The following is a 13,937-nucleotide window of genomic DNA, read 5'->3' on the forward strand; positions in this document are numbered from 1 at the left end:
ATGGCATTATAGCCTAGTGGTATCTTGGTGGTGGGATAAGGCTTATGACCATTAGGTCATGGATTCGATTCCCACAAAGGGGGTTTTTCCCAGATTTATTGGATTTCCTCCTGAATTGGTGTATAGGCATTATTGCCTAGTGGAGATGGATATGATCGAGTGGTTCTGCTGGTGGCACGATGATACTCCAGTGGTCCGTCAGTGATCCAAATTTGCCGTTCAAAAAAAAAAAAACATGTTACTTGACTGATAGACTATGATGTTAAAATTAATTTCAGATTATAACTGAAATAACCGAATGAAATGACTTGATCAATTAAGAGACCGATGGTTTAGTTATTGTTCTGATAACCAAGTTTTGAGTTATTCATATATAAACAAAATACAAAACGTTATTAGCTTCAATAAAAAAACAAACCTTTTGTAACCAATAACCGGTCAGTTATAAAGTCATACCCGACCCATATGCATCCCTAAAGCATATAACGAAAGTAGCATTGGAACCCACAAAATGTTTGAACAAAAAACATCTATAATTTTAAGCAAACCATGCAAAGCATTAATGTAATTGACTGAAACAGTAATAACATGTATATCTAAAAGAAATGAGAAAGATACCAATAATGTAACCTTGTATATTACAAAAAAAACTGCGCATAACTGGATGATTAAGCTTATTAGTAATAGTCATTTTAAGCATCAAGTATGAACTAGAAAACGACTAGTACTGGTGGATATACAACAATAAGTAATCATGTTGACAGAATATAAGTCCAACCGATACAGACCACACTTTAACACCTACCTTTAATTCCACATATACCCCTCCTCCTTTGCTGCAATTACGCAACACTTACAGCTTCCCTTTGTGTATTACACCTGCATATTATAAGAACATCATCACGTGGTATGTCTTTACTTGCATATAAGGTTGTTCAAAATCCATTTAAAACCAACCAAACTGAAGCAAGTCAACTCGTTTGACTAGTTGAGATTTAAACGGTTCGATTCACGGCTTGGTTTTCACGGTTTAACTAGTCCTCTTTGAAACTTGGTTTTCACGGTTTAATTTTATTATACACAGTACACACATTTTGAACATAAGTAATTATGGATATGTATAATAATCATGAACCGGACCGTGAACACCCCTGCTAGCATATTGGCAAGATAATTAATAGACGAAATTCTGAATGTATACTTATTGCAGTGAGATCGAGATGCATAATTGTGATTGTCACAATTAGTGCACATCCAGTCTCCATCACGCCATTGCTTTGCCCTGACAAATTACAGCATGATGCAAGTATTACAAGACTCTTCAAAGCATAAAGTTAGAGGTCGATTTAAGATACATGCATATTTAAAGTAAAATTTAAATTTTTAAAAAGATACCCTTTTCCAGGAAGTGTTGGCATAGTCATGATCTGAGGCAATTGCAGGTTGAGTTGTGAATGTTGCACTGACGGTGAGGTTCCATCAGGATAAAGCTGAAAGAGACCAGCTGTTTGATTCGCAGCAGAACTCGCCATCGAAAAAGGTGTTATATATGATGAACTTGATATCTGCCCAGGTGGTGGATAAGCCTGTTGCAAGCCCAACGACCGTAAATAAAATTATCTCACATACAGAAGAAAGAAATTTAGAATCATATCTCGTAAAGTTGAATGCTACCTGACCGGCATTCAGTCGCTTGTTATCCCAATCTTGAACGGGATCTTCAGATGCTAATCGTTTCGTTCCCAACGCTTTAGGATAAATGGATAAATATGATAAGTGGTAAGTGATATACTCTAGAAACAAGTTTCATTGGTCAAGCTAAATGCCTAATCATATCTATGGTAGTTGTACCAACAGCTAATCCGTAAATAACCAACACATAAGCATTAGAGTTGGCAATTTCGACACATCTACTAATGAATCGAGTTGAGTCGATTCGAGTAGTGTATTATCTCAAATGGGTCAAATGAATTACAAAAAATTGTTAAAAAGGGAACTGTTCAAATCGCTGATTACATATAGTTGTGTAAATCATTTTATCACAAGATTCAGATTATTATTCTAATAATACTGCTTATGTATTCACAAAATGCATTATTATAATTATAAACTTCTCATATATAAATTAAACAATAACACATTTGATCATTCCTATTGGATATTTGGATTATACTTTGACCTTGTAAGATTTTAGAAACAAACAGCATCACTGAAATAAACATACAGTTAAGTCTAGGTACATTGGTTTGCCCTCCCTAGAGGAGACGCAGGCTCGATTCTCGCTTGTGCCATTTTCAAGGGACATCTGGGTGAAGGAACGAATCGGGGCTTTAATCCCGGGTTCGAACCTGACGGGGGGCGAGGGTTTACGGATTCCATCCGGTTCCCGCGCATCCGCGGGGGGGGGGGGGGGGGGGGGGGGGGGGGGGCACGGTCTCATGGCGGTCGAGGAGTCGACCTTGGACATAGCCCCGAGCAGGGCGGGTTTACACGTGAGATTCTTTGCCGTTCAAAAGAAAATTTCTAGGTATAACTGTATAAGAAAGGAGTCAAAGAAGATGTGTTGTAATCACCTGGAGGCATAGAAGCATTGCATTTTTTGCACTGCAAGTTCAACAAAACATAAGTTAGAAGAATAATAATAACAGCAACATGTATTCATTTAACAAAAAATGATCTCCACTTTTGTACCTCTGCTCGAGAAGAATAATTGTGGAAACCACAGGTACAGATCCAGTCACCATTGCGCCATCCTTTTGGGACAATAGCCTGGTTGACTTGGTTCGCATACGGGACTGTATTCGTGGGACCCAGAGGCCAGGTAGAAGCAGGTTGACCTCCAAATTTATCCGGGCCTCCTAAAAGCCAATTAGGGCTCAAAGGCAGGGGATGCTGAAGAGCTCCGTTTCCAAGTGATCCAAGATTCAACCTTTGATGTTGTACACCTTGTACCCTGGCAAAATAATGCGGATGAGTTTGCAGAGAAGCCCCGGGGATTGCCAGTGCTGGCATAGCCGCTATCTCCTTTGGTCGTCCACACTTTTTGCACTTTTCTCGTGAGGCATAATTGTTGTTAGTGCAGCCTATTTTGATCCACCGCCACACACACCAACCCATAACGCAGCCAGATAGATGAATAGGAACCAACGTTACACACGCCAACCAGCCAATCACATACCAAACACACACAAAAACACAAACCACTCAACCTGAATCATTGCCTTTGTTTTAATCTGGAATTGAAATTTAGACAAGAAAATACTTTTTGAAAAGCAAGCTACATTAACAAACAGAAGTTTATTGCTTGCCACTTCACCAATGAATAAATTCCTAGCTCAATAGCCTTGGTAATGTTAACAGAATTGACATTTGGTTGTTCTAACATCTGAAGGACTGGAACAAGCCCATTTTAATTCATGTTCATAACGTCTAGTCGTCTAATTAAAGATTTGAAAACATAAGTTCAAGTCGATTTTGATGACACCGATTACAGATTACTTATCACCATGAAATAACTGATTATCCAATGAGGAGCTTAATTCGCTTAAATTATCACAACTAAAGCATAACGGAGTAGAAAATAAACGATGTATAAGCCGTAAGGTTAAGGAAGTCATCTGGCTGAAGAAACATAAAGTTAGCTAAATCACTTAACTTAATATAAAGTGCATTAAGAGCAATTTACAGATGTTAGAAAACATGATCATACAACCAGCTTAACCACATGAAACAACACAGGTAGATGTACTATATGTCTACATACTTCTAGTATAATTCTCATGAACTATACATCTATACACATCCTTTTAAGCCCTAACTTAACAGAACAAGTTCAAGCCTAAACGGCTAAACCTAATAGCTAATCACTTGCAAATTCAAATCTCCAAATCCTCTAGCACAAACAAACTCACTATTCAAACTACTACACCTATAATAACCTACAATCACAATCAGACATCCACACACAACATATTCTACAAAATCGTGAAAGTAATGTACCGGTACAGATCCAATCGCCAATTCTCGGTAGCCATTTGGAATCGGCAGGAGTTTTGGAATCAACGAGCAATCGAGGCTGCTTGCACCTGTTACAGAACGATCTAAACGCGTAGTTTCGGTTTCCGCAACCACTGCACTCCCAATCGCCTTCTTTTCCTTCACCTCCTCCCATTCCGGTTGCCTGAATATGTAATTGTCTGTGTATGTTGCCGGTGGCGATGTAAAGTTCCGGTGCCGGAGGGGGAGTTCTCGCCGGAGAAGGTTTCAGGTTTGCCGCATTGTCGTCGGCGTAAAAGAGTGGGGTTTTGAGGGGTGATGGTGGGTTTTGGAAAGGGTTTGTTTGACCCGGTAGTTTTGGAAGTTGGCTGTTTTGGTACTTTGAATTATCTAGTTGTTAGATGTAGGACAACTTTTGAATGGTTAAGTGCTGAACTAGTAAGAGTTCTGAACCATTAATTGTTGAATCATTAATTGCTGAATCAGTCAGAGATCTAAACCATTAACAGACAGCATAATGCTTAACCGTTCAGCGGCAAATGTCTGACCAATTCAAATTTCGATCAAACCTTATAAATTCTCGCCAATTACTTAAAAAGGGGTCAATGAGGGGTTAGAACATGTCTACTTTAAAAAAAAACTACATATAAAAATGTGTGTGTATATATATAACTAAAAATTACATATTACATATAGAAATCTCAATCCAATTAATTCTGGTTAATTCCTGTTAATCATGATTAATCGCTAGCCGGTCCCTCACCGACCGACTAGCGCTTAGCGCCTAGCGATTTTTAGAACACTGATTGTTAGTAGGTAAATATTAAAGAGATCAAGGAATACATGACAATTTAGGGGTGTGCAAAAAACCAAATTAACCGAACCATAACCGAATTAACCGACAAAACCGAACCGAAAAACCAAACCAAATAACAAACTGGTGGGTCGGTTAATGGTATTTTTGAAAACAGAAAGTAGCGGTTCGGTTATTGTTATCATTTTTTCTATACCCACCATAACCGAACCGAACCGACATGTAATAAATCTTTGTAGGATTTAAGACTTTTCACCATATCTATCGACTATAATAAAAGAAATCAACTTTTACACACGTGTCAATAATTGAAGATATCCTCAAATCTATACTTATCTTATATTAACTAAATAAATTATAAATTAATATTAAATCTTATCATACTTTGATAAAATATTAATTTTTTTTATTATTTGGTATACAAAATTATATTTATTCAACTCGTGTAAAACGTGTGGTTTTTAACAATAATTTTTTTTTATTATTTACTATTCAAAGTTACAATTATATAACCCGTGTAATACACGAAGTTTTGAAAGATATAACTTTTTATCATTTGCTATGTAAAATTAGATTTATTCAACACGTGTAATACACGGGGTTTTTAAGAATATAATTTTTTTTTATTATTTGATAGATTTTTTAACCCGACTATACATGGGTTTTTTAAAGATACGACGTTTTTAGTATTTAATATACAAAATTACATTTATTTAATTTGTGTAATACACATGTTTTTTAAATATATAACTCTTTTTTAGATCTATTCAACACGTGTAATATACGGGGTTTTTAAGTATGTAATTTTTTTATTATTTGGTAGATTTATTCAACCTGATTATACACGGGTTTTTTAAAGATACGACGTTTTTAGTATTTAGTATACAAAATTACATTTATTTAATCTGTGTAATACACATGTTTTTTAAAGATATAACATTTTTTATTACCTGATATATAAAATTACATTTATTTAACCCGTACAATATACGGGGTTCATAAAAATATAACTTTTTATTATTTAATATATAAAATTACATTTATTCAACCCGTGTAATACACGGGGTTCTAACCTAGTTTTTAATATTTGATGTTTTTTACTGAAGAATTTTAGTACTTATGAGTTTTCATATCATTTTGTGGTTTTGGTTGAATGTTTATTTGAATTTATGGAATGTATCATATCACTTTATTTGAATATTCGATAATAATTGGTATTAATATTATAGATTATATGTATTTTTGAATACTATGTTGTAACACCCCTAAAAATATTAAATTATATATGCGTGTATACTGGTATAATTATTACTATTGAAAATAAATAGTGAGATTTAATACTAGGAATAACTAAGCTAGTTAAAAATCTTGTCATAAAAGATGGGTAATCAAAAGATTTTAACCCTTTTATATAAATTACAAATTTGAGGGACTAACTAGCCATTTTGGATAGTTGTTTTAGTAAACCAGGATAAGTTCAAACACACCTTGTGTGTATGTTTATACAGATCGACCAAAACCACAGGGAACAGAGTTCCTCGTCCAAACCCTAAACTCCCTCAATTTCACATCAAAATCGAAGAGAGAAAACCCAATTGAACTCGATTCTAAGCTAAATTCGTGATCACTATAGTTGAAGGATCACAATGTATGTTTAATTTCGATCTTTGGTAATGTTTGATTCTTCTTAAACTCTCATAACTGAAGTTACTGAAAAATTCATTGATGCTATGGTAAAAGTAGGATGATTAAAGGTCTAGGACACAAGTCTTAGATAAGAAATTGATGAATTCATGTTATAACCTAGTGATTTCAATATGTATCATATGTGGGTTATATGAATTTGTGAAACTATTTGAATCGTTGTGATAATTGATGTTATTTAATTGTTATGATGCAAGTTCTCGTGTTAGTTATAGTGTTCTTGACATATGCTTATGAAAATGATGATTTCATATGGGTAAATTGTTCATCATAAACATAATCATACTAGTATTATAATCTCGCCTTTAAGGTGTTCGAAAAAATGTCTAAGTGAATCGGAATATTTGGAAAAATATGAAATAATCACCCAATAGAATAAATAAAAGTATGGTATGTCGAATATTGAACCATGAGTTCTAAGCGATATATTCGAATTAAATTATATAGGTAATTTGGGTGAATCGTCGAGTGGGCAAGGCGGAACGGATAACCGCTTAAAAGGAAAGCTTTGAAAGGTACGTGGTTATGCGCTTCGTAGATTATCATTATTATCTTATGTTTAGTTATTTGAATAATGATTAAATCGTTATGAAGCTTGGGTATTACTGAAACGGAGGATTCCGTATGTATTAATCGGTTGGAATAACTAGTGTATAGTGCTAAATAAAAACATGAAAGTGGTGGATTCCACTTTAAGATTTAAACGGGTCAAAGTGATCCGAATCATACATGTTTGGTGGTGTGAAAGCGATAGAAGTCGCCGACGAAACCAAATGGGTCAAAACAACCAAAGTAATAAACTTTGGTGAAATAAGGCGACAAATGTCGCTAGGAAAGTTAAACGGGTCAATTGGACCCAAAGGGTGATTGTTTGGTAATATAAAGCTGTCATACCCCCAAAATACCGCAAGCGGAAACCCCTGCGAGGCATGTGACGTACCAGGATCTAGCCACCAATCACATTGAACTCATACAAGATTTTAAATAAAACTTTCATTCATTAAAACAAAGTGTTACATTACATAAAGTATAACTCAACGTTTTCAACGGAAGCATAAATCATCAGTTACGTATTTCGTAAACCTAGAGTATGACATTTATTAGACTTCTCTCGTGTTTCCATGTATCTCGACCCATGACCACTCTAGCTTCCCAGACAGCAAGTTCCACGTTCCACATATCTATAACCTGTGAGCATGCAAACAAGTGTATCAGACAACGCTGGTGAGTTCATAGTTTTTACCAAACGCTTAGTTACCAAGTGATTAGTCCAGTTTAATAACAATTCCGAAAATAATGTTGAAAATAACTCGAGTACCGTACAAGATGGCTCCAGATTGTTTTGCCCGTCCCCAATGCCCCCTATCTAAGCATTGGTCATGATTAAGGTCATTAGTTTACGCCCATCCTCTCAGGTACGGTGTGAGGTTGCCAAGCCTAATAGCGCTATCAACTAATACCCCGTTACCTATCAGGTAACTATTCGGTAGAAGATGGGACTTAAGGTGATAGGAAATGAGTGTATTATCCAACATCTCAGTTTTTACCCAGAAAAGACCTATTCCTCTCAGGAATACCCCATTTGATTGTCCCACCCACCGGGACACAAGCTCAAGAGAAGTGAACTCACCTCATACTTGCTCGGTAAGACTAGTTACTTGATTACAGTGGGTCAACCAAATCCTAATACTGTAGGATCGAGAATTGACCCGAACGAGTCGTTCAGAGGCGTTCTTCTATGTTTCAGGTGCGGAATAACAAAAAACGTAGGTAGAAATAGCTTGTTCTTCACTTAATCTACTGTTTTATTGATTTGACAATGATTACAGCTCAAACGTCACACCGGCAGCACCTCGGTATGGAATTCGACGACGTTCCAACTGAGTTCGCTTATAGGGTTTATATACGGTTGAAGGTTCCGCTTATACGTACATATCCACAAGAGCGGAACCTCTTGTGCACGTATAAGCGGAACTATCATGGACCGTATAAGCGAAACCTTTACAAATGACCAAATAAGCGAAACTATCTCACTACCAACATACACTCGCCTATTTTCTCGTATATTGTGCCCTAATCTATACAATACATCATATGACTCGATCCAAGACGAAGTCGACAGATGAAGTGCACCAACAGACTCCCCCTCAGATGTTGACGGAGTCGTCCATCGAGTCACGACAATACTGTGTCTTCACATCTTCAGTCTTGATCAGTCTCTGGGCTTTTCTTTCTCTCTATCTTCAGACTCCCCCTCTCGATTTGCTGGCATTCCTTTGTTCTTCAGCAAAATCTGAATTAGGATCATTGTCTGACTTTTCATCAATCAAAATCCTCATGTATCGCAACCTGACTTTTGTTCAATTTCAAGATCAAAACTTGGCTATCTTCTAGCTTGAGTCTCTGGATCGTTCTGACACAACTTAACCTGCAAAGACTTAACCCAGAAATAAATTTTCTAGATTTAACAAATTTAATTCACCAACGGTCTGATATAATCAGATAACTTCCTCTCATAACACATGCATCAACAACACTTTCCCTCAAAATATTCACACATAATGAACCACTTGTTGATTTTCATAGTACATTTGATTGTTCAATACACACTCCCCCTCACAACAAGATCATCATGTCTAGCACTCGGAATTTTGAAACTCAGCTTTCCAATATCAGTTGTCAAAAATCTTTTTGGATTTTCTAAACTTTATGCTAAAACACACTGAAAATCTTTTTGAATTTTCTAAAAGAAAGTAAATGACACCACTTGAAAAGACAGAATGAAACAGAAATGAAATATATACAGGCAATATTTTTGTGAGTTCGTGTAAGAGAATCATATCAGTTTATGAGACATGTCACTAGCACCGTTAAGCTTGTTACATTTTAAGTTCTAAACAATTCACTTAGATTGTCAATATATCGGTCCACTGAAATTTTCACACAAAGTTCAACTGTTCCGAGATACGATATTAATGTTTTAAGAACTTAAACTTATCCGTGTATCCCACTACTTGAATATATTCCCGTATCCAGATCCCAATATTCAGTCTTACAGGTGAGTATACCACAAATGATATCTGTAAAGGGGTTAAATGCGAGGGCCGTGAGAGCTCAGGTCGATACTTCCGTATACGCAGAGAGATGACGGCTTCGACTTTTCGGTGTGTCCCCTTTAGAGGATCTTTTTTATTTCAACAGCAGCGACTATCAATTTTATTGTTTCATCAGCTTGCTGAGGGCGAAGCTATGTTTCAAGCTTTTGCGGAAAGCATTATCCGGGGACTAGGTCAGTACTTCCATACAGCAGAAGTCCCGGGATAATACCCCAGATATCACTGAGCATAAAGACCTAGTATCTCAGAATAAGGGACCTTTCAAACAAGATTTCAGGGGTTACCTATATATCCAAGTTTGTGTTAACCCACAGAACAAGCAAGTTTGAAATTTAGTTTATATCTCGTCACAATTTACTAGGTGTGTAAAAACCTACTGGCACATCCTCAGTGAGATTGTTTATCACATTTTATCTTTACATTTCTTTAGCATGTTGTGACAGTCTACTGATGTACTATCATTTCCTCTTTTTCACAACGAAACTCATTTTTGAATTTTATCATGTTTTTGGCTTTTTCAAATTTTCTAATGTTTTTGGATTTTCTGAAATTATCTACTCCCCCTAAAATGCAAACACATTAAAGAAATTTGAAAACTATCTAAGCTCTTGACCCACTTGAAGAAAAAAAATTCAAAACAAACTGTACAGAAACATGACAACTGATATCAAATCGCCTCAATTCGCCATTCACTAGGCATAAACAATCCGAACTCCCCCTTTCAACAAACCATTTTCTCATTTAGATCTCAAAACACTTAAGTTTGTTTTAATCGAAATGATTTTTTCGGAAAATGAGTTTGTTTTTACCACTTTTAAGTTTACCACTTGTGAAGCATGGGGATATGGTTCATCATCTTGTCAGTTTTATCCAATGTAGTTAATCAAATACAACTTAATGTCCTTGATTCACTGTTTTGCAATTAAGCAACCTGTACCACTTGTAAAAATAACCACTTGTAGATATAACCAATCAATTCCAATTGTAGGAATGAATCATCTACATTTTACCCATCAAAGTGCCTATTCCTGCTTCGCACTTACCAACCTGGAAGCTCCGGCATAGTCATTCAACCTGTAAACATTCAAACACTTATCAAAAATTTTCATACACAATCATCAAAACATGAATGATGCCGATTCATGATCCACGATATAAACTTGGGATCTCCGGCGTAGTCCTTAGACTTTTAAGGGAAACAGACTTCCATCCAAGTCTTCTCAGACTTGATGGCTTTCAACTCTTGCGCAGTGGGGTTGTATGTTGCCTTTTTGGTCGCATAAAAATCTTTAACCCCCTTTGCTTTCCCGTTCAACATTTTCCCAAAAATTTTCTTAACACTTCCATTAAATGTTTTTTCGACATCAAATTCATTTTTCTCAGTATAAAACTGTTTCGAGATATCAACTTTTCCAATTTTCTTTTTAACTTCTTCAAATTGCAGTGATGGAAACTCATCATCAGTCACTGAAATTTTCACCTCACCTTGTGGCTCTTTTGGCTTTGTGGAACCAGATTCATCGCCGACATTCACAACAACTTTCTTAACAACCCACATTTGGTTGTCTTTTCCTTTCTTTTCATACATATTTTTCTTCGAACATTCACCAACCTCATACGTAGAGTTTTCAAAAATTTTAAGTCTATTGGTTGGTGATTCAACATCAACAACTTTTTCTTTTAATTTCTGAGAAACTCCCTGTTTTGTTTTTGCATTCTTTGAACAACTACATGCAATGTGACCAGCTTCATTGCACTTGTAACAGATACGAGTCTCTCTTTGATAAAACACTTCAGTTCCATTCTTCTTCCTTTCAGCAAGAAACTCTTGGTTTGACTGTCTCCAAAATGGTTTCTTCTGTTCCTCATCTAAGCTTCCACCTAACACAAATTCTGTTTTTGTTTTAGAATTTTTATCATTTTTATAATTTTCTGGTGGAATAAAACCAAGACCTTTCTTTTTGTAGCTACGATTTTGGTTAGGTTTCTTTTGAAAACCGGAACCAGAATTGTAACCTTTTTTCTTGTTTAACCGTTGTTGAACTCTTGAAGTATATTTTTTAGATTTTTCAAAACTTTCAATTCAGGAATATTAATTTCAATTAGTTTGAAAGTTTTGTTAATCAATTCTGTTTTAATACTCATTATTGGAAACTCTTTATTGTAATATAATTTGTCAGGACCATTCAAAGTATAAACTACTTCGAATGTTTCATCATTCAAATTTGCTTTTGATAACAAAAATTCTTTACTGTAAGACCATTTAACCAACGAATTTTGACTGTTGACTGACGAATTTGACCCACCAGACCTAGATTTTGACTCGGACTCCTCATCAGTATCCAACACCTGATCGACCACCTTTTTTATTAACTCAGACTCATGATCAGTATCAGACGAGGTAAACGTTACATCAATGTTATCTGGTAAAACGTCAGTTGTATCGGTTTTTAGCTTTATATTGACTGCTTTCTCAAGTTGCTCCTCGTTTGGTATTCTAGGAGAATACCATTCCCAAATTGGAGGCGGACACTTGTTATAGCTAACAGTCAGTTTCTTACCACAAACTTTCTTCTTCTTTTGCTTCTCGTCTTGAAAAGCTTCCATTCCTGCAACAGTTAGGTAAATACGATCAATGAGATAATCAGAACTAGAATAACTTTGAAGTAAACGTCTAATTCTCTCATTCTTAATCTTTTCTGTCTCCAACTCTTGCTTCCACTTAGCACTTTCTTCGATGTAAAAGTTGATGGCTTTCTGCTTTGTCATCATCACAGCATTCATCATCGTTAATGCTTGTTCTCTCTCTGAGTTTGTCTTTTGGAGACCATTACTGTTTTGTTCAAGACATCATAAGATTCTTTCACATAGTTGAGGTTGAACAGTAACTGCTCCTTCTTCTTCTCATACTCAGCAATTATCTCATCTTTTGTTGCACATCCCTTGCAAACTTCCAAACACTTCTCGCAAGGCTTGACAACTTCAACAATCTTCTCAATTTCGATTGTTTTCACTACTTCAATCACTTTTTCTTCTTCTTTCACTTTCTCAGCTTCAATTACTTTCTCATCTTTAGCAATCTTCTCAGCAACACTTTCAACATTCTGAACATCGTCTTCAGATTTCTTTTGTTGATCTTTAGCAGCTCTTTTCTCCTTCAGTTTCTCCAAGCGATCTGCAAAATAAAAATGAAAACTTTCAGGAGAAAGATGAGATTTTGCTACATTTATATGTTTCTCTTCCTCATCATCACTGCTACTATCAACCGGTGACTGATCAAACTGTACAGACTTTTTAGAATCAGCATCCGACAAACTAGAATCAGATGGTGTTTGATCAAATACAACTTCTTTTTCAGAACTAGCAACATTTTCAACACTCTCATCTGAACTCTCTAAACTTTCCTCAACATTTTCTGAAAGTTCATCAACACTTTCTGAATTTTCATCAGACGTAACAGATTTTTCATCCTCACTCGTCACATTCACTCCGATAGATTTCATCCATGTTGCAAACATGTCTGGCTCTCTGACAATCTTGGCAATGAAGGCTTTGATTTCTCCTTTTTCATCAACGAACATATCCCAGCTGAAACCTTCAGGTAGTCTCTCATCATCTTGATTAACTATACAGGCTTTGCTGTCAGGAGATATGTATTTGTCCCAGCTGAAGTCCACTAAACACGCTCTCTTAGAATCTTCAATCTTTCTTCCATGAGCCGTCTGTGAATCTTGTGATTGACCAACCTGCTGATAAATGGCTTTTCGGTAGTAATCATCTTTTTCGAACGGATTCTGAGCTCCACTAGCTTCTCTACCCTTGCACTCCCGTTTGAAATGGCCTTTCTCCCTGCAACGAAAACAAGTAACTTTAAATTTATCAAAACCTAAAGTAGATACATGAGCATCAAGAAAGTCATTTCTCCCGGTGATTGTTTTGAACTTTTCAGCATGTCGAAGAACACTTGCAAGACACCATTTGATATCCATTAATTCCATCTCTTCGGCGTCTATTTGGTCATAATCTTCTTTGGTGAGCATGGGATTTCCAATCCGACCAGCGACTAGACCCTCATAAGATAATAACACTGAACCAAAAAGAGCCATGTGGTCTTTAGCAGTGTCTTCTGAGAAACTTTGACCTTCTGGAAGATTTAGAGCTATGTTACACTGAATCACGTAGCCATTTCCAATTTTCGTGCTTTGAGACTGAAAGCTTGTGTTTGATTCTTTAGGATTGACACTTGGATATGATGAAAATCCGCTGCTGCTTTTGGTTGAACTCTGATCAGCTTTTTCCGTTGAATC

The 13,937-nt window shown here is 36.0% G+C and overlaps 1 protein-coding gene across 1 annotated transcript; it reads right to left on the reverse strand.

The window, feature by feature from the left end:
- Positions 1–597: 597 nt before the first annotated feature.
- LOC110908994 lies at positions 598–4,384 on the reverse strand. The gene is made up of 7 exons (XM_022153998.1): positions 4,000–4,384; positions 2,692–3,083; positions 2,574–2,604; positions 1,675–1,748; positions 1,396–1,586; positions 1,202–1,282; positions 598–879 (listed from the first exon to the last, which is right to left on the reverse strand). Exons 1-7 carry the CDS (start codon positions 4,169–4,171, stop codon positions 843–845), a joined length of 978 nt encoding a protein of 325 aa, XP_022009690.1. The 5' UTR covers positions 4,172–4,384; the 3' UTR covers positions 598–842.
- Positions 4,385–13,937: the final 9,553 nt, after the last annotated feature.

Source organism: Helianthus annuus, chromosome 14 (genome assembly GCF_002127325.2).
Source record: "Helianthus annuus cultivar XRQ/B chromosome 14, HanXRQr2.0-SUNRISE, whole genome shotgun sequence".
In the NCBI taxonomy this organism is placed as follows: domain Eukaryota; kingdom Viridiplantae; phylum Streptophyta; class Magnoliopsida; order Asterales; family Asteraceae; genus Helianthus; species Helianthus annuus.